This window comes from Elephantulus edwardii, unplaced genomic scaffold (assembly GCF_000299155.1).
Source record: "Elephantulus edwardii isolate Elephantulus edwardi_28Jun2011 unplaced genomic scaffold, EleEdw1.0 scaffold00141, whole genome shotgun sequence".
Lineage (NCBI taxonomy): Eukaryota > Metazoa > Chordata > Mammalia > Macroscelidea > Macroscelididae > Elephantulus > Elephantulus edwardii.
The window spans coordinates 4,875,847-4,897,568 of NW_006399891.1; the positions used below are offsets into that span (position 1 = coordinate 4,875,847).

Genomic DNA, 21,722 nt, shown 5'->3' on the forward strand with positions numbered 1-21,722 from the left:
AAAAAAAAAAAAAAAAACAAAAAAACACACACACACACACCTAGTTAGGAGAGAGTAAATGTATTTTTCTAATCAATTGGCCTGCAGCTATGCCTTCGGCAAAAAGCATTGGCCCTAGATGCTATTATCAGCTGTCAAGATAGAAAACAATCCCATCATTCACTTAGAGGGAGAAGTAAACAGTTAATCAGACTCAAAGACTCATACCAATTGTTGACCAACACATGCAACAATGTTTAAAGATCTCTGATTGGTTCCAGTTCATAAAAACGTATTTATCACAGTTAATATTTCAGAAAACCAAAGGACTCCCTTATTGTAAAGCACGAAGGTTAAAAATCAGGACTGTGATTAAATTCTGTAACTATCTATCTGATAAGATGGACAAGTCACCTCTGTGTGCTTCAGTCTCTGCATCTTCATAGTGAGGGAGGAGAAGCACTTCCTAATACTATGCAGGTGTCTATTAGGAACCAATCAGAGATCTTTAGGTTTGAACATTGAAGAAGATGAACCGAAAAGGAGTGATTTCTTAAGAAAATTATACAAACAAGGGATAGTATTTCTATGAATTTGAAGATGAGTTACAACAGCTTTAAAACAAAAATAGCATCATTTAAATAAATCTATCAGATTCATCCTAGAGAGGGTTAAACCAGGCTACTCCTTGGAGGCAAAGATTCTGGGGCTTTGTCTGACATACTTTGGACATGTTCCAAGGAGAGACAGGTCTTTGGAGAGAGGCATCATGCTGGGTAGAGTAGAGGGACAGCGCAGGAGGGGAAGACCCTCTATGAGGTGGATTGATTCAGTGACTGGGGTAATCGGGATGGCTGTGTCAGAGGCAATGCAATTGGCACAGGATAGAGCAGGGTTTACATAGGGTCGCTATGAGCTGCAAACGACTCGACGGCACATAACAACAACAACATCAGGAACATAGAAGAAGCAAAAAGTGTCATAAAAGCAATGGGTGACCCTGGAAGACATTATGCTGAGTGAAGTATCTCAGTCAAAAAGGACAAATACTGCATGGTGCCACTGCTGTAAAGCAGGACTGACATCGGGGTTGAGGGGGGAGACTGAGAAAGATGGGTTCAATAATGTATACTACATTGAAACAAATGAAGGAGGAAACTGTTTAAAAGGGATATGTGATTAGGTATTTTTGTCATGGCAGGAGTCCATAGCGAAGGCTGCATAGTGGAGTGGACTTGGTGGGAGGGATTGTAAAACAATGAAGAATTTTTCTTTTAATTTTCCAAGAGGGTAGTGTACTGGGGGGTGGGGAGGGTTGGGAGGGGAGAAAAGTGCAACAATGAATGAATGGAAATGAAAAAAAAAAAAAGCAAAGATGGGATATTTCAGTGCAAGAATATTTAGACAGTGGAATGATTCTACTTTAAAACAGAACTTTGTATAATTTCTGCATATTTAAGATGAATTGGTAGTAGTTAAGGTATTGAAAAGAATAATTTTAAAAAATATCTCCCCCAAATTATGTTGCATTCACAGTTTTTAAAACCACACACAAAAAATAATTGATGCTTTATTATTTGTATTTGTCCTTGCACAGTCAGACCTGACCTGTTGAGGGTTTGTTTTTGTTTGTAATGCAGATTCCCCCCACCCCCCACACCAGTTCACTTTCTGGGTCCAGTTTCACCACTGCTCCTTGCGTTTACAAGTGTTGAGCGCTTGCTTTCGGCACGTCCTCCTGATTGGCTGAGGCAATGTCAGTGACATCAACCAACTTACTTTTGATTGGACAGCTCGTTGCTGGGACTGTAGCGTTTGCAGGAAGTCACTTAACTGTTTGCGAGCTGGAAACCCGAAGCCTAAGTTCCTTTTTATGATGGGAACGAGCGCGACTACCTAGGAGATGCACGTCTCCAAGCCCTGCAAGGCAGAAGGTGACCCGAGAGTCCTGGACGGCATCCCAGAGAGAGATGCAGCGTCGGAGAGGAGCGGCTTCTCCCTTCCGGTCTTGTGGCTGTTACCCTTTTAAAAGTCGGCGTTCTGGGCTGGAGGGGTAGCACGAGGCACCGGAACGGAACAGTCGGATTGGCCGCACGCCTCAATTCTAGACGCACCTCTCCACCGAAAGGCCGTTCTGACTGGCAGGGGGAGAAAGTAAACAGACTTGAATCACCCTCCCCACTGGCCAATTGGAGGGGGTTTGGATTGTGACGTGATGGGATTCTGCGAAATTGTTACTGAGCAAGAGAATGCCGGAACGGTGCGGACCGGCAGGCACGGGGGAGTAGAAGCCGTCCAGGGACTGGGGGAAAAGTGTCTCTTAAAGGTGCTGCTCGCTCCGGCCCTGCCCACCCGCGTCCGGGTGGTCCAGTGAAGGTTCTGGGGCGTGCGCGCCACGAAGCCGCGGCTGAGGGCGTGGACCCTCTTGCAGTTTCCTCTCCCAGCGCCTCGGGGGCGTTTGCAGTCGAATAAACTTGCGCCCGCCACGTGTGGCGTCTTTTCAAGGGAGCCGGTGCCGAGAGGCCAGCCCGGCCGTCGGGGGATCGCGGGCCGGCGCAGGGCAGGGCCGGCGGCGGCGGCGGGAGCCGGCAGCCGGCAGCGCGGCAGAGCCGGGGGCCGTGGCTGCTGCGTGCGGAGGCGCTGCCGGTTACGTAAAGATGAGGGGCTGAGGTCGCCTCGGCGCTCCTGCCAGTCGGAAGCGCCCCGCGCCCCCGCCCCCTTGGCCACCGCGCAGTGCTCGTCGTCGGCGGCGAGGGCAGGGCGAGCCGCACCTCCGCAGCCTCAGCGAAGTTTGGCCGCGCCGCCGCCGGGGCCGCCGCCGCCCGCACCATGTCCGCGGCCGCCTACATGGACTTCGTGGCTGCTCAGTGTCTGGTGTCTATTTCCAACCGAGCTGCGGTGCCGGAGCACGGGGGCGCTCCGGACGCCGAGCGGCTGCGCTTGCCGGAGCGCGAGGTGACCAAGGAGCACAGTGACCCGGGCGACACATGGAAGGATTACTGCACGCTGGTCACCATCGCCAAGAGCTTGTTGGACCTGAACAAGTACCGACCCATCCAGACCCCCTCGGTGTGCAGCGACAGTCTGGAGAGCCCCGATGAGGATATAGGATCCGACAGCGACGTGACCACCGAATCTGGGTCGAGTCCTTCCCACAGCCCGGAGGAGAGACAGGATCCTGGCCGCGCGCCCAGCCCGCTCTCCCTCCTCCACCCTGGAATGGCTGTGAAGGGGAAGCACGCCTCCGAAAAGAGGCACAAGTGCCCCTACAGTGGCTGTGGGAAAGTCTATGGAAAATCCTCCCATCTCAAAGCCCATTACAGAGTGCATACAGGTTAGCGGCGTCCCCCCTTCCCACCAGGTCTGGGGTTAACCTTTGGCCGGGCAGCCTCCCTGGGCGCTAAGGACACGAGGCCAAGGAGGGTGCAGACAGTTTGGGCTAGACGCTCGTTGAGTAACTGAGCGGGTCGCTCAATCCTTACTCAGACCCAGCCTTTAAGACGCACCAGACAGAGAGCATGGCACCGGCGGGCGCAGAGAGAGCGCGCGCCAGCCCCCGCGCGCCGCACTCCGGGAGTGGTGCCGCCCTCCCTGCCCCGCCCCCAGCACTTCCGTACCCCGCGACTGGGAGGCAACCCCACCTGGGAAGACGTGGCCGCGGGGGCGTCCAGCGGCGACGGGTTTGCTTCATTCCCTACTGGGATGGCGACCAAGTAGCCGGAACCTGGGGGGGGGGGGCAGCGGCACACTTTACATGGAGCCTTTTGGGGATCACTGTTCTTTAGCTCTCTGCTTGCTACTTTACAAGGCTTGCCAAAGTGGTTTTAAATTTGGCCAGGAGTCCCCAGAGAGGTTTAAAATAAGCCTGCTTCGGGTAGCAGGGGAGATTGGTCGGGTAATGCCTGGTGGGTTAACTTCACACTAGTTCGATTTCCCAGATGGGTCGCACCCTCGCCTCTCAGTAGATTAGTTGGCGAGGAGGTGTGGTCCTTGCTGAGGTCAAGGCTCTGGTAAGAAAGTGGTGACAGGGACGTTCTGGACGCTGCACGGAGCTGACGCGCCCAAGGAGAGCGCAAGATGGGGCTGGACGAATGAGCGTCGCCAGGAGGTTATCTGCAGTGTGAGATGTACCCGGTCAGGTCCCTGGGCAGCCAATTCTCGTGGTCCTGTTTAATATACACAGAAATAGTGGAGAAGCGGTCATGTTTGGGCATCCAGGGTCACCATCTTCCGAAAGGTTCTTAAAGCTGCTCTTCTGATAAGATTAGCAGGGGGTCTGCCCCCTCCCCCAACCTGTTTTCCCTTAAGCACACTGTTGAAGAGATTGTTGTTGGAGTTGCTAGGAAAAGGCTGGATGGTTCTTGGTGTAGTATTTTGAGACTTTTAAGAAGAGCCCCTGGCTTTCAAATAATTGGCTGGATTTCGTTTTGCTTTTTTAAACTGAAGGCCAGAGCGTTGCCTCTCTTCAACCTCATTTCCTTGGGAAGGCAGCACTTGGGGGGGTGGCTGCTGGCACAGAGATGCATTTCCTCTGTTGTTAATGGGAAATCAGCTTCTGTTTGGGGTTGTCATCCAGGTTGCCATTTAAGCAGCACATTTTGAAGTTTGCAGGGATGTCGAAAGACTTGGGCCTGAATTGGCTGCTCTGACCTTTCACGTGGCTCTGAGGATGAAATGGGGGTGTACTAACCCAAGGGTGTTACTCACCAACAGCTGTTGGGCGGGCCTGGCAGTATCAGCTCTGTTCCCAGAGTTCAGTTGTTCACAGGGACACCACTGCCACCTTGAGCAAAGGCACGTTCTCCTTCAGGGCGCTGCCCAGCCCAGGCCATGCATCTGGGGGTGAGGAGTCTGGTGGGCTCAGAGAAGGGAGTCCAGCTTTGGGGGCCACTCAGCTGACTGATTTGCACTGGTGGTTTGAGAAATGGCTGCTTGGGTGTGCATGCATGCGTGCTGCTTTTCAATTCTCCATAAGGCACCATCAGCTCAGCTGTTTCAGGAGAACCTTTTACACAGTCAAGATAGAAGCTGAAGTGAAATGTTAATCTCATTTTAAATGCTACAGTTTCAAAAGTGTGAGAGAGATGGAGTTTGCAGGTGTCTCATTTATGTTTGGGGGCTCTGTAGTTCCATGCCAGTGGTGGTATAAAACCCTTTGGCATCTAAATACTGTCAGGTCATTTAAAAAACTAAACCCAGCCCGTTGTCTTTGAGTAAATAGATTCAGCCTCACCTATCAGATTCATCTATTTGGCTTCCAGTGGGAACCAACGCATAGCAGGCCCTCCAGCTGGTTTTCAGAGGCTGTAAATTACACAGGAGAAGACTGCCCATCTTTCTCAAGGTTTAGTGCCCTCGGCTTGGCAGCACACATAGTTACCACTAGGCCACCAGAGCCCCCTCGCCTTCTGTGCTATTGTTGTGTGTCTTTGAGTCAGAACCAACTCGTAGCTGGTCCTCCACTGGGTTTTCAGATGCTGTAAATCACACGGGAGGAGACTGCATGTCTTCCCCAGAGCAGCTGGTGAATTTGAGCTGTCTGCCTTTGGACTAACAGCACAACTCCTTCCCCTAGGCCACCAGAGCTCCCTCACCTTCTGTATGTTTCAAGGTGTTTCGAAGACAGTCTAAGAGCCTTTTGGGAGATCTCATGCATTTTGAAGGGCTAGGGCTGGGAGCGTCCTGATTTTCATTGCTGGTGTTAAATCCAAAAGGTGGGCAATGAGAGCAGGAGGAGGGTCTGCACTGTCACAATGCTGAGAGCTGAAATCTCAGCCCCGCCCCCTGGCTCAGTGCTGCCCTGCAGGTGGCTCACTGCTGTTTGCTTGCTTTCTTGTGGATGGAGGGAGTCGCATGCCTCTATCACTTACGTAAAACTGGTGGCTGTAGGAGTCGACTTCTTTAAACAAAATTTCATTTAATTCGGTGCAGCTACTTCTGTGGAGTCCTGAGGGAAAAGCTACTCTTGAGGCAAACCGAGCTGCGTTCTGATTTGTCCTCACTGTTTCTCCCAGCTGTGAGACCTTCAGCAAGTGACTTTAATTCAGAGTTTACAAACTAGAGGCTTGCTACTGCATTTGCTTTGCAAATATGTTTGGCTTGGCCCACACAGGGTTTATAAAAATTTAATTAGTAACCTGAAAGGGGAAAAAAACCTACCATGCAACAAAGCCCTTGTTGCCTTCCCCGTCGACCCCTGTAGGACAGAGGAGGACTGCCACATAGCATTTCCAAAGCTATTCCCTGTACAGGAGAGCTTGGTGGTGCTGTGCTTAACGCTTGTGGCTGTTAACCACAAGACCGGAGGTTTGAATCTACCAGCTGCTCCTCAAGAAAAAGGGGATGTTAACAGTTTCCATAAAGATTTATTAGCCTGGGAAACCCTTTGGGCAGCTCCCTGTCTTGGAAGATTGCTCAGAGTTAGAATCACTAGATGAGCTTGAATTGGGTTGATTTGGAATTTTTATGGAAGCCGATTGCAACATCTTTTCTGTCTTAGAAGATCTAAGCTACTGACTTTTTGCACTAAAGGATTTTAGCACAAATCTGGATTTCTGGTTTCTCTGGAACATTTGAAAGATCTGGCAATTCTGGGCTAGAATTCCTGCCTAGCAACAATTGGCTTGGCTGAGCATTCCATATTTGGATCATAGTCTCACGCCGCCACCACCTCCCTTTATAATGTTCAACATGACTTCTGTTGCAGCCTCTGTGTGACTATTGGTTTCTCAACCCACAAAACAGAGCTACCCAGCTGACCCTGGTAGGGCGCTCTGGTGGCCTCGTAGGTAAGGAGGCACACTGCCAGTCGAAAGGCTGGAAATCCAGATCCATCCGCTGCGCTGCAGGAGAAAGGTGGACAGTGTCCTCCCACAGCCTCTGCAGAACCGCTGGAGGGTCAGTTCCAAACTCAACAGCAGTGAGTGTGAGTTGAAAATTGATATGGGAGCTGTGGTCGTGGTGTCCATGAGGAGTTGTGCTGCTAATCCAAAGTGACACCTCTCTAGTGGTTCAAATTCACAAGCTGCACTGAGGGAGAAAGATGGGAAGTCTCCTCCTGTGTGATTTACAGCCTCTCAACACCTTCCTGAGGGTCAGCTGTCTCCAGCTTGAAGGCAGTGAGATGCTAGTTGTTGAAGTGAACTCAGTAAGTTGATTTGTAAAGATAACACGTGTAAATCTCCTCATAGGATTCCACATGCAAAGGACCCTCAAGAAATGGCAAAACTTGTAGTTAATGTCTCCTCACAATCAAGAAACAATGTCAACTTGGGTTAAAGTGATATGTTTACATTTTCAAACAGTATACTAATTTTCTGTTTCTTCAGCCTCCAAACATCTTTTCAGGTGAACTGTCTTTAAATATTAAGCCAGTTGTTAATGGGCTAAGTTGTTAATCTGGGGGGAGAAAAATACCAAAACAGAACCATCACGCCCAAAAGAGTAACTCTTCCCTGCCCCAAGGCTTTGTGGGCATTCTGTAGGCCCGTAAGAGTTGCCACCAACTAGATGGCATTATGTGAGTAAAGCATAGTCAGTCACTGGATGCTGCAAGTGGTCACGAATTTGACTATTTATACTCACCTAGAGGCCCCTTGGGAGAAAGGTCTAGCAATTCTGCTTCTGGAAGCCTTGAAAACCCAATAGAACACACTTCTACCCTGGCACAGACGAGGTTGCTTTGAAGTGGAATTGACGCACCACAGATGCTGGTTTATAGCATATTTTTGTACTTTTTCTGATTAATTCTTAGACCCACTGGTTTAAAGCTAGAGTACTTCACCTATAAACATTTATTTGAAAATGTAGCAAATGTTGAGATTATTCTGTGGTTCTTGACTTTGCAGACACTTTGCACATACATATATCATGTGTGTGTCCATTATGGAAGGGGACACACCCCTACCCTAATTCCAGATCAGAAGTCATCACATACAGCAGTCCGGGTTGCTATCTGGATGACAGAAACCGTAGGTCTTCCTGCTATGCCAGTGTGCCATTTTGCTCTTTTCGGATAGGCCTAAGGCATTTTTCCTTGTGGTGACAGTGGCTGGAGCTGGGTGATGTGATACTGGATTCTGAAAATTGGAAGCAATCCTAACTATTACACACCTTAGTTGCACAGAAAAATTTTAAAACATTGACAGTTTTTATAATAGGATAGAAGGGTTTTCATGTAAACCAGAAAGAGGCAGGAGCTGCCCCAGTTGCCCAGAGTGTCTGCTTCCTTTTCTCCTCATCCTGTTCAGACATCCCTGGACTACTTAGAATACCTGACGGGAGGGACTGGTTGGCCTCATGGTGGAAGTTGTCCTCCAGTGAGGGACGAGATCTTCCAGCCTCTAAGAATGCCCCACAGCTTCCCAGAGCCTAGAGGAAGTTTCAGAAACTTGCATACATCAGGGCCAAGGGCTGCTATTCCTCCTTAACTCCTTCTATCTCTTCATTCCTACAGGAAGCTTTGGTGGCTATCGTTGGGTTAAAAACCAACAGTAATAATAATGTTAAAACCCCACCGTGGTGGATGTTGTGTGACTCTTGATTCCTGGTAACCCTGCCCTCCACAGGGTTTTCAGTGGCTGTGGGCTTTGGCAGGAAGTTGTAGGCCTTTCTTTGGAAGATGCCTCTAGATAAAGGCTCCAGTTGCCAGTCTTTTGTTAATGAAAATAAGCAATGCTGTGAGTCCAAACCAACTCATAGCTGACTCGTAGTGGGTTTCTGCAGGCTGTAAATTGCATGAGAGGAGATGACCCAACTCTCTCTGCAGAGTGACTGGTGAATTCTAATGTCGGAGAGCCATTACCTTTGAGCGGGGCAGCTGTCTGAGGACTGCACCACCAGAGGGCCTTTAACCTGTTGGTTAGAGCGTGCCAATCATTTCCATCTCCCAGAAAATCCACTCTTTGGTGGTTGTGGAGAGTCAGTGCTATCCAAGATGTGAGAAGGGACACACTTCCATTAACAGGGGAAGGGTCTTAGGGGTCCGGGCAAGGTTTTTCTTTGGCCTCAGACTCCAGACTTTGCTCAGAAGGGGTCTCTGGGAAGCCCATGTATCAGCTCTTGCTGTTTTCTTTAAGCATAGGACAGAGGTCAAGTACCTTCGTCTTCTGCATGTGGGACATTCTTACTGCCCATTCTTCTTTCCAGAAGGGTCCCCAGAGGGATGTGGAATGATATTTCATAAACTAATGTGCTTCATCCGTGATTTATTTATAAGCTGAGTGGTAGCAGTTGCACAGCTAATTGTTTCCTGACACTTTTCTTCCTTGTCATTGTTGTTGTGAACCATCAGGCCAGAACCAACTCATAGCCGACCCTAACCCTGACCATAGTTACTTGCACGGGAGATTGACCATCCTTCTCCCTTGGAGCAGCTGGTGGATTTGAACGGTGTGCCTTCGGGATTGCAGTGCAGCTTTTTGATCCTATCACGAGACATTCTAGGTTTTCTTTATAGATGGTATAGATGGTTAAGTGTTCCACTGCTAAATAATAGACTGTAGATTTGAACTCACCCAGAGGTGCCTTGGAAGAAGGGCCTGGTGACCTGCTTCTGAAAGACTGTGGCTTTGAAAACCCCGTGGAACACAGTTCTGAGATGTTTTAGACTTTTAAATAGCTAGGGTTGCCCTCCCTCTCCCCTATGACATTTCAGTACCACAGATTTCCTGTGTAGCTGTTTCTGTAGTGTGCCCCTTTGAAAAACAAGCCAGTTCCTGGAGAATTGTTTCTGGTTGTCAAAATAGAACTGTGCTCCGTAGGATTTTCAGGGGCAGATCTATTTTTTTAGAAGATGTCAGACCTTTCCTCCAAGGAGTCTTTTAGTTGACTTGACCCACCAGCCTTTCAGTTAATACTGTGTGTGTGCTACTTATTTGCACCCAAGGAGACCATTGATTGTAGCTAAGATTGTTCTTCATCCAGTTTGTACCTCACTGAAGAGATAGTGGAAAGGTTGGTGGTTCACTTCTGCCCAGAGGCACGACTAAAGACAAACCTAGCCATTTGCTTTGAAGAAGTTCTACCTTGATCACTAGGGTCACCACGAGTCAGAATTGTCTTCATTCAGTGACACTCAACAACAACCCCAGTGAGATTGTCTAGAGAGAGTCAGATGTGGCCTGCTAGAAAATAAGACCCATTTTACATTGGAAAAGAGAGCAAAAGGCTGCAGATGGTTTTCTACGCCTTGCAAAGATTGTCCAAAGGCTTCACTGTGGGTTTTCAGAGAAGAAGCTAAAATGCCTTCAAGACCAAAGATGGGTAGCAGAGGCCACTGCTCCACCTAAGGTCACAGCTGAAATCCCACCTGGGGTTGGAGGCACGCAGGCAGGCAGCACCAGTTGCTGTCCTTCCCCCACTGCTCTTGGCTCTTCTTCGTCTTCCATCCATCTGCCTCAGCAAAGATGGAGTGGGGCTTGCCTTCCAGAAGCTTCTGCCTCTGGCAGGATTCTGGCTCTGGCTTGGCAGCAGAAAATAGAAAAGGAGTCACGTTACAGAGGGAAAACTTGGTTTCCCTTGATTTTCTTTTGTAGATGGTGAGAAGAGGGGAAGGGGAGGGACGAGGCAGTGTAATTCTAGTGCTGTTTGATTGTGACACCCCTCACCTTCAGGCACAGAGGTGCAACCTGCAGTAAATGAATTCTTGCCCCCCCCCAACATAAAGGTCAGATTTACATTCCTGTCTCAATTGTTTATCCTTATCCCAAGAACTAGTCATTCTGCAGCTTCTGTGGGAAATTCCCAGCTTGAACTTCCCAGGGAGAGACATCATATGACATATTGGGAAAGTGGCTGACAATGGTCTTCTTTTAATAAGTTCATTGAGAAGAAAGTGGGCGGGTCACTTCCCAGTATTCACCCTTTCAGGAGCCCCTAAAACAGCCTCAGGCTTCTCCATTTGATTTCTGAATGCTTTGCCATCGTGGAAATCTTGATTTTTTTTTTTAAATCGTCTTCGTCAGTCTTGACTTCCAAATCTTCTGGGTGTTCCCCCCACCCCTTTCCTTGGCTGTTTTCAGGCTTGGAGAAAAAAGCTTGCTGCGTTCCAGCCCTCCCTTGCTGGAATCCGCCTCCACATCCGACCCTCCCACCTTTTCCTAACGTTTCTCCAGTAAACCCAGCGCCCACTGAAGAGCATAATTTAGGGCCTAGTAATCTGTACAAAGGCACTTTCCGTTTCTATGCAACACACGTAAAAAGAAGGGGCCAAAGGAAGAGGAAAACCACAGATGGTGAAAAAGGAAAAGACAGAGACTCTTCTGCAGTGGTCTTTGAGTGCCTCTGACCCAGCTCCGCCCCACTTTTTGTTGGGAACTTAGTCACAGACCTGGCCCTACCTCAGGGCCCTTAGTGCCAGCAGTCCTTAGCTGCAAAAGAATAGGCTCTGGAGCTTGGAAGTGACCTTGAGAGGTCATTCCATCCATCATGTTCGTAAGGAGGTGTTTGTCCACTCTCTCAGAAAGAGAGGACTGTTCTATTGAAGTGTTTTGGGGTGGGGGAACAGAAAAGTTTGAAGCATACTACCCAGGTTCAGAAACTGGCTCTTCCTCCCTTGACTGACATACAACTTGGGGCAGATGATGTCCTCTCCTGGAGCCTCGTTTCCTCGGCAGCACTGTGTGGGTAGCACTGTGAGGGGCATGGAGGTGGTGGTGGTTGGTTTTTTATACCTTTGAGTAGAAACAGACTCAAAGCTGGCCCTGCAGGGGGTTTTCAGAGGCAGTAAATCACACAGGAGGAGATTGCCCAACCATCTTCCACAGGGCAGGTGGTAGATCCAAACTGCATGCCTTTGGGATTGCAGTTTTTTTGCAGTAGGCCACCAGAGAATGAAATAGAGCATTAAGGCCCTGACTTCAAGCTTGGCCCCTGCAGATCTTCACAAGAGCTTCCTTCATTTTAAATTCTTTCCCTGTAGTTTCCTGGGGCTTCACAGACTCCCAGGTCTTCAGTTTTGAATCCAAACTGGTAGTAAGCCCAGAGGTGTCAGAGAACTATACCCCTGTGCTTTTGGTTACTTGAGTGAAGTTGAACCTCCAAACTTTTGGTTAGTAGCTGAGCCTTTTGCCATGGCTTAGGGAATTGTGTCGGCTTACCAGGTGAAAGGTTAGCACAGAGGCAGCTCTTGTGGCCTCTGTCCCTTTCTCATACAGAAGTAAGTGGCTGTGCCTGAAATAGCACAAGGCAGAGCTCCGAGGAAATGTCCTTCTCGCCCCTTCCTGGAACTCTCCTTAAACTTTTAGTGCTTTTTGGTGCATTAAGGCCAAGAGGAAATGTCTATTTTATCCTGGCCTCAAGCATTCCCCTCAGCAAATAATAAGACTTAACATTATTATTCATAGAGAATGCATTTCCCACTTAGAGAAGTGAGATGCATTCATTTTTCATGCATGGGGTCTTGCACAGCCTTCTATCCATTTGCACTTAGAGCCTGTGTGTACGTATATGACAGTGTACTTGCATCTTTTAAGATCCTAGCTTCTTCTCGTTTGCTGCCTTTGAGTTGGTTGGTCCTTGACACGTGGTAGCTTTATGCACAATTAAAGAAAACACTGCCAGGTCCTGTACCACCCACAGGATTGCTTGCAGATTCATTGTGATCCATGGAGTTTTCACTGGTTGATTTTTCCAAGGCCTAGACAATCACTCATTCTTTCTTCCTAGTCCATTTTAGTGTGGAAGTTCAGCTTCCATCATGCTGAAACCTGTCAGCATTACAACGATCCCAAGCCTTTCCTGGCAGATGGTGGGTGGCGCTACTTAAGGTGCATTGGCTGGCAATTGAATCCAAGTCTTCAGCATGGATGGCAGGAATTCTGTCAGTGAACCATCACTGTCTCACTAATCTCAGTTTACCAAGAGGTTAGTTAGACTTCAGAGCCCTGCAGTGGGAACTAAAAAGCTGAATTCTGAAATCTAAGCTCTGGAGCTACTGACACCAGTGAGCTCACTATCTAAACCCAGAGTTATGGGGGCCTTGAGTTTATTTTTTTTTAGTGAAATTGAGGATGACCATAAATTTAAACAGAAGAACGGGATTCATCCCTAACTGACTAACTTGAGCCTTTTTTAAAAAGTGAGGACATTATTTAAATAAAATAAAGAGATGAGAGCATAAACCATATACTATTAATGACAAGGATTTGCAAGGCAGATAGTGGTAATTTGTGTTAAGCTAACTTGGAATGTGTTTCCAGACAGAGCCTCTGCCGTGGAGGAGGGCCCCTCAAGACTTCATCTAACCAATGTGGGAAGCAATAGTGGGCAGTGGACAAAGTTGCCCAACTCTTGTCCAGGAAATATGGATATTGTAGAATTGGAAAGAATCACAGCAAAAGGAACAAAAGAGGCTCTGCATTCCAGGGACTGGCTCTGATGAGCCAGAGGCAAGCAATACCGGACACTCGAAGGTACCTGAGAGAGAAAACAGGGCCTCCAGGAGGGATCTGTATCAGGGTGCAGTCAGCACAGTGGTTAAGGGAGCTCTGGTGGCCTAGTGCCTGAGGACTTGCACTGCCAACCCAAAGCATGTGATTCAAATCCACCAGCAGTCTCCTTCTGATTTACAGTCTCTGAAGACCCACAGGAGGGTTGGCTATAAGTTGATTCAAATTCATTAACAACCTACGTTCTGCAGATGATACAACCTTGATTGCAGAAACTGAGAAGGACCTGAAGTGCTTGCTGCAGAAGATCAAGGACTGTAGCCTTCAATATGGATTGAAGCTTAACATCAAGAAGACAAAGATCCTCACCACTGGGCCAGTAGGCAGCACCTTGCTGGATGGAGAGGAGATGAAGGTTGTTGGCAATTACAGCTTGCTCAGGCCCACAGTCAACACTCTAGTCTCCAGCAGTCAGAAAATCAAAAGACAAGTTGCATTAAGTAAATCTGCTGTCAGGGTCCTCTCCAGAGTACTGAGAAGCAACATTGTCAATCTAGAGACTAAAGTGTGCCTGATCCAGGCCATGGTCTTTGCAGTTACTTGCTGTGCATCAGAGAGCTGGACAATGAATAAGGATTACAGAAGAATTGATGCCTTTGAGTTGTGCTGGAGAAGAGTCTTGAACATACCATGGACCACCAAAAAATGGAATAGAGAGCCTCGTTCATTCCTTTCTCTGTGTCTTCTAGCAGAGATGATCTGTGGATTCCTTCCAATTCTACAATGTCCACATTTCCTGTCTTGGAGAGGGTGAAACTTAGTTTCTCCTTGGAGACTAGGATTTTGTAGCTCCATCTCACATACTTTGGGCACATGCGCAGGAGAGACTGATACTTGGAGAAGGATATCATGCTTGGAAGGGTAGAAAGCACAGGAGAGGAAGACCCCAGATGAGATGGATTGATACAGTAACTAGGGTAATAAGGGTAGATGTGTTGGAGTCAGTGAGACTGGCTCAGGACGGGGGAGACTTCAGATCTGTAGTACCTACGGTTGCTATGAGTTGCAAGTGACTAGATGACACATAACAATAACAATAGCAGACAACAAAGTGAGTAGTTAAAAGTACAGATTGTGACATCCTTCAGATCTGGGATTCTTGCCTCAGTGACTCTTTAATTAGGAAAACCCGGGTAATTTTTTTTTTTTAAAAAGATTCAATTTATGTGGTTTTTTTTCTCTTGTTTTGTACCATCGAGTTGTATTCTACTGGCCCAGGAGGAAATTGCCCCTTTCTTCTCCAGTGGAGCTTCTGGTAGATTCAAACTGCGCAGCTTTGAGGTTGCAGCACAGCTTCTTGCCACTAGGCCACCAGAACTCTTAACAATCGAGACTCAGTTTTCTCATCTGTGAAGTGGATCTCAGTCGTGTACATTCTCACGGAGTTGTTATGAGATCAGTTCAATGACAACGGGTTTGGAGTTAGAGACATAATACAGATGAGGGATTTTAAAATGAAATCTACTGAGTCCCACTCATTGTATCCCTAAGTAATGTTGTGTGCTGTTGAGTCAGCTGACCCATAGCTGACCCTCCAGCGGGGCTTCAGAGGCAATAAACCACGTGGGAGGGGATTGCCCTTCCCTCTCCTGAGGAACAGCTCGTGGATTCAAACCACGCCGACAGGATGTAACTACAGAGGTCTTCAAGGCTGTAGATCTTTACAGAAGCAGAGTGCCACGTCTTTCTCCCTTGGTGGGTGGACAGTTCAAAGTTCTGACCTTTCCCTTAAGAGCCAAGTGCTTCACCAGTGTACCACCAACAGCCCCCTGCACTTAGCACAATGTCCCAATATACTGAGTGTGGTAGCATAATGAAAAATTAGAGGCTTCCCAGGAGCCCTTAAAGTACTTCAAATTTTAAAATTCTAAATTAATTTCACAGTGTTTTTGTATTCATGTCAGTAATATTTACTGAATGGCTGTTATATGCAAAGAGCTGGGCTAGATGTTGGTACTAGAGAGTGTGAGGTTTTTTTAATGATCGCCATAAAAATGGTGGCATGAAGCATTCATGATATGCCAGCTTCCAAGCATTTGTGCTCACAGCAGTCTCCCGAGGGAGTCGGCGCTGTTCCTCTCCCTGCTGCTTGGTGGGAGTGAGACGTGCAGGGAGGTAACCTAGTCCAAGGTTACAATGGAATTTTCCTAGTATGGCTGTGGATGCTTGGAGTTGTGCACGAGCAGTTGACCTGGATCACTTGGGCTCCTGCCAGTGGAAAGAGTTCTGGTTTACATGTTCTCTTGGATTTGGCCCCAACTCACCAGTCTCTAGTTGTCCCTTCGTGAGGTGTTCTAGCTTGGGAATGGTCTTCAGGAAACGTGCTTCGGGGTGCCTACAGGAGTCTTTGGATTCCATAGCCACTCACAAGGCGAGTTGCTCCAGATTTTGAAAAGGGCCCCAGTTCTGGATCCACCTCTGTCTGAGTGTGGGGTTGCAAGCAGCAAAATTCAAACTTGGGCTGGCTCGTTAAGAAGTGAAATTATGTTGGTTCAAGTCACACATGGATGTCTGGGCAGCTCTAGTTTCCAGTATCTTTGGGTGTGGGTCCTCAGTGTCATCAGAATGTTGCTGCTTGAGGATCAGGATTGCTGTCTGCTTTGGTTCCATCCGTGGGTACTTAGACCCTGAACTCCCATCCTGGCAAGGCAGCTTCCCTGTCCTCACGATCTCAGCACGGACGCCATGCTTGGAGCTCCATGTGCCGGCTGCAGTCACATACCTGTCACACACACCGGTCACTGTGGCATAGCTGCTTCAGGTGTGACCTCTGGGACTGAGGCGGGCAACTGCAAATATACAGGTCAAGGTGAGGAAGGGACTGTTTCCAAAAGGAAATTTAGATGTGCTATTTATTACCCAAAAGGAAGGATGGATACCAAGCAGGCAGAACCAACAGCCATCTGCCCTGTGAGCCTGTTTAGAACCACGGGCAGGATATGCCAAAGAGCAGACTGACAAAATGAGAAAAGGAACAGTATGACTACTTTTTTTACCCTCTCTTTGCACATTTTTTTCCCCTTTGAAGAGAAAAAGGTCTTTACTGACTCTGAACTTCACCCTGGAAAATAGGCTGGAAGTGCATTCATGAAAGGGATTTGCTGGGAGAGAGATTATTCCAGGCATTGCTCAGGTTCAGGACCCACGTTTTTAAATCCAGTACCAAAACCCTCACGACAAACAGGTGTCACCATAGCCGTGTGGCCAGTGCTGCCATTCACTTGGCCTTCATTTCAGCCGCCTGTCCATTTTAATACCCAGATAAGTGAATGGTGTTGAAGTGAACACTTGTTAGCCCATGTGCAAATAGAGAAAAGCCTCGTCTATCCAGAGATGAGATGTTTATGCAGCGGTTCCCGCAGGGATTCAGAAGCCTATTCAGTGTGCATAATGCCCAACAAAAGACGCATATACGTCTTAAGAGGCAAAAATTAGGGCTTGCAAATAACTTACAAAAACACACATAAAATGACTTCAGTCTCCACACTAACTCATCATTCTGCAGTATTTTTGGACCATTGCTGTTTGAATGGAAATAAGCAGAATGACAGCTAAACAGCTGTGGTTCCCTCCTTCGTGTTGCAGAGCCTACCAGTTGCCAGCCACAGAATGCCTATCTGCTGAGAAGTTCCCCCCCCCCCGTGAGCATGAGCAGGGGTTCCCAGTGTGAAGGAACATAGGCATTTTTTCCCCTTGGCCTGACCCAGTCCATCTTCAGAGTCCTACTTAGTCCCACATCTCGAACCCCGGACCGGGGATGCATGCCCAAGGAGAGCGGCATCCTTTCTCTTTGCTCTGGGGGAGTCCAGGTGGGCTGTTTCCTGAAGGTGGGAGAGCTCAGATCTGTGGTTCTTCATTTTTGCTGACAAACACTAGGCTCCATCCTGCCCAGGAGGTAGAGTTAAGCTTGGAAGACTATTTGATGGTGAGAAGATGGCATGTGTGAGGAGGGTTTTTGGCCATAGTAGCCTTACTCTAGGAACAACAGAGTACAGAGGGTGAGCCCAAAGGGAAGATGCTGGAACAGACATTGAAGTGGCATCAGTGGTCGCTAAGAAACTTAACCTGCAGGTGGAGCGCCAGGATTGCTGCCATCAGATCCTCTTCAGTCATTGATTGCCTTCAATTTGGAACTGGCTCATAGCTGACCCTCCAGTGGCTTTCCAGAGACTATAAATTGATTAGGAGGTAGTTACCCATATTTCTTCTGAGGAGCAGCTAGCTGGTGGAGAGGAACCCCCAGAGAGATGTGGCCACCGTTGGGTTAGCATCAGCTCTCAACCTCACCTCCTGAACTTTTCCTCCCCCCCCACCCCCCCGTGTTTTCTGAGCAAAAGATTTCTGCTCCCTGGGTACCAGTTGCCCCCAAACTGGAAAATACTGATGCTCTATGTCATTTTAGCTGCATGTACACATAGGAAAACTAGCCTCTTGTTTGCTAAGGAGCTTTGGTGGCTTAGTGGAAAAGAGTTGTGCTGCCAACCCAAAAGCACATGGTTTAAATCCACCAGCTGCTCGACGGGAGAAAGGTGGGCAGACTCCTCCCATGTGATTTAAAGGTTCTGAAAACCCATTGGAGGCTCTGCTATGAGTAAGTTTCAGCTTGACAGCACATAGCAACAACTATAAATGCCATAGTGGCTCCAGTGAGTAACTCCAGGGTAGATAAGAACTGTGTGTCACATACTTTGGGTTTATAAGGTACTTATCCAGAAACAACTGATACAGGAAACTAGGCTGTTCAGGGCTTTTCAGCCTCTTTTATATTATATTCTCTTCAGGCAAATGTTCACAAAGCCATGGTCTTTCCCTCTGCCGTGACCTTTCTTGCTCCCAGCAGCTTCTATCACAGGAGGGCTGTCCGCCTTGCATGCCATCCCTTGAGCTGAGTGGTCTGCACTGGGATGCGGTGCACCAGCCTGGGCCTCCATGCTCACGTGCCAGCCCCTCTGCTGAAGGTAATACTCTGTCCAGGCCTCTAGGTGCTGGTCCTCGCACTATGCAACCCAGTTCTCTCCCACCCCCACTTTCTCCAAATCATGTGGTTTGGGGCTCTGGAATGTGCGGTCCCTGTCTCCACTCTGTTATACCATCCAGGTGATGCCGCCTCATGGCAATCCCATATGTACCAGAGAAGAAGAGTTTTCCAGTGGCATCCCTAGGCAGCTCCAAACTTTGCGTGAGCAGTCAAGAGTCAATTTGCACTACCAGGGACATACACCCTAGGACATACGTACGCTAGGAAGGACAGCAGTCGGTGATGCTCTTGTGGCCATGCACCTGCACCCAACTCCTTGGGGGGGTGGTGGCACTTCTGTAGAGTCTTTACACGAGGTATAACCAGACAGCAGCCACCGGCTTCCCAAGCCTGTCTCCCCAAGGCTCACTGGGCACTGAACTCTGCACACAGTCCTGCAAATGGGTGGGAGCCCAGGTCGTGGTGAGAACATGCAGCAAATCAAGAGTTTAGGCTCAAGGGCTTTAGTAGTTGTTATGTGTCACTGAGAACTGATTCAGCTGACCCTCCAGTGGGTTCTCAGGACCTGTGATTACCATGGGCGGAGTTCACCCATGGAAGCGCTGGGGGATTCAGATCTCATGCATTTGGACTGGCAGTGCAGCTCCTCACCACAAGGACTGTTGGCTCCACTGTACGTATTAGAAGGGCAAAGGGCATGCGGGCACCATAGGGCACACACCTCAGTTCCAATCCACCTGCAGCTCCAAGGAAGGAAGATGGATAATCTCCTCCCATGCGTTTTACAGGCTCCAAAAACCCACCTGAGAGTCAGCTATGATTCGGTTCTGACAGCATGGCATTGAGTTACATATTAAAACTATTTTGAAACTCAAAGCCGCGCAGCATCTTATTACTTCTTGTATGGGCTCCCTAGGAAAGATAAGGGAGTCTTCATAGTATCAAGAGACAATATGGCTGGAATGTTCGAGGAGAGAGATACAGGACCTACATGGGTGTCTCCAGGAAGCCTCTGTGGGCCCTTCAGTGAGGCAGACGTGGATTTGGTTTTTCCTTCCAGTGAGTAGGACTGTTTGAATTTATTGCAGCCATCTGGGAGAGGCTTCAGTGGGCAGGGCGCCCTTGTGCTAGTGGAGAAGGCCTGGAGAGGGTGACTGTCGTCAGTTGCCATCAGGCTGGCTTTGACTCATGGAGATCTTACACAAAACAGTCCTTCACTGTCTTCATGTTCGTCTGCATGTTTCCTTCTATTACGGGGACTGACGTGTATTACACTTTGTGGTTATTGTTAAGTGCCTTGGAGTCAATTCTCACTCATAGTGACCCTGAGACTACCTCATAGGATTTTCTAGGTTGTATGTAACCTGCTACTTATGGGAAGGTTAGTAGTTCAAACCCACCCAAGTGGCTTCAGATTGAGATACAAGATTGAGACCTTGTAACTCTGCTCGTGTAAAGATTGAAGCCTGGAAAACCTTGTGGAATGATTCTGCTCTGTCACACGGGGTCACTGCTGACTTAGTGACATCTGACAGTAACTCTCTTTGGGGGTAGATTACTGAGTCTTTTTCCCTCGAAGCCAGCGGGTGAGTTAGAACTTCTAAGCTTTGGGTTAGCAGCTGAGTTCTTAACTGTAAGGCAATCAGGGAAAAGTACCTAATAGGTTATTTATTGTCATCTTTCCCCACAAGTCACTGGGCACAGAGGTAATGGTTGGAATGGCAGAGAGAACTGCCCTAGCAGATTTGAGATGCAGCTGATTTTAGTTTGGACCTGGGTCTTGGAGAGATTTGCTGTCTGGTTGTGGAGAGGATGTTTCTTTCATGTCTTGGTGTCTTTGAGGAACCACTGAATTCTTGTTTATCTCTAAATCCTGAGACTGAAATGTTATCCTTTATGAAACCATCACAAGGGGCAGAACCTGTGCATTAAAAATACACATTTTAGCCTATCATCTGTGGTGGAGTTCGCTCCGAGTCATGGTGACTCCACGTTTGTCAGGGTAGAACGGTGCTCCGCACAATTTTCAGTGGTTGATCTTCTAGAAGGAGATAATTATAGTGCCTCTGGGTGGTCTCAAACCTCCAGCCTTTCTGCAAGCAACCAAGTGCCAAGTGCATTAACCATTTGTACCACTCAGGGGCTCCGGGCCCACTTGAGGGTCTGTGTTTTACCTCTGCTTCCAGTATTGCTGAGATGGAGGCAATAGAAATGAGACCTCAAGAAGTATCTGCTGCTGGGCCGACATGACAGCCCACAGAGCTGGGGACCTGTTATCTGTGGCTTCAGCCTTGAGGTCCCTGCACTGGAGAAATCTTACAGATCACTTGCAGCTGAGAACATACAAATCCTATTCAGACAGGCTTGCTTTCCAGACACCAGCATGCTCCTAAGGAGATGTTCCACAACACAGATGCCACAGACACACCCTCATTTCCTATTTCAGAAGCTTAAGTCTAGGACGGTAAACATGGACCAGAAACACCTCCCTCCCGTCCACATTCTCTGGTGGCTCTGTTACACCAACAATAAAATGTGAGAGGAAACCAAATAGCAGGAAGGCTTCTGACAGCTCAGGGGCAGATGTAATAATGACAGGCAGGTAGGATTATTCTTTCACTGTCTGTCGCGCATTTTCATGCTCTCAGAACATCTACACGTGTAGCAATATTTCAGGCAAACAGATTTTTTAAATTGGTGTTAATTGGAACGGTTTATGCAGAACAGGGAGGGATTCTCTGCACTTCCTGGCCTGTTCTTCAAGATTCTGGAGAATGTTAAGGAGACAACCACTTCCTGCCAGTTTTGTACCTTTATTGTTAGAGCTGCTTTCCAGCAAGGAGGTCCTCCCTGAGGGGAGGGTAGTGGACCAGGCCTGGGCTGGGGCAGGTGTGAGGGCCCACCGGCCTTTTCCATCAGGAACTCAATTTTGTTACTGGTCTTTGCACCTCTTCCTGCTCTCATCCTACTTCTTAACAAGGATGCTCCTTTGTTAGACAGCCTCGGCCTTACTGTTGGTGTAATTCAGCATCTGAAGGAAGATTCTCATCTGTTCTTTTCGGGCCATTTCCCTTTCACATATGGAACAAGAGAGGAGGAGGTGGAGGAGCAGTGAGAAAACAGATGCTTGTGTTCAGAAAGCTTTTCTTCCTCATAACAACTGTTTGAGGAGGAAGCAGAATGACTTGTCTCTTTACTTTAGTCTTAGATACTGGAACCAACAAATTCTCCATGAATTCTGAGGTGTCCCAACAAATTATCAGTCAAAGTAAATATCACCTTCTGGAATCCATTCATTTTTTAATTTTTTAAAATTG

The 21,722-nt window shown here is 48.0% G+C and overlaps 1 protein-coding gene across 1 annotated transcript in view; it reads left to right on the forward strand.

Moving 5' to 3' along the window:
- Nucleotides 1–2,736: 2,736 nt before the first annotated feature.
- Nucleotides 2,737–21,722, forward strand: part of KLF9 (Kruppel-like factor 9) — a 33,055-nt gene continuing 14,069 nt past the window's right edge. Inside the window, exon 1 of the mRNA XM_006894403.1 lies at nt 2,737–3,313. Within this exon, the coding sequence (XP_006894465.1) occupies nt 2,809–3,313 (505 nt within the window). The 5' untranslated portion in view covers nt 2,737–2,808. The remainder of the gene's footprint in view (nt 3,314–21,722) is intronic.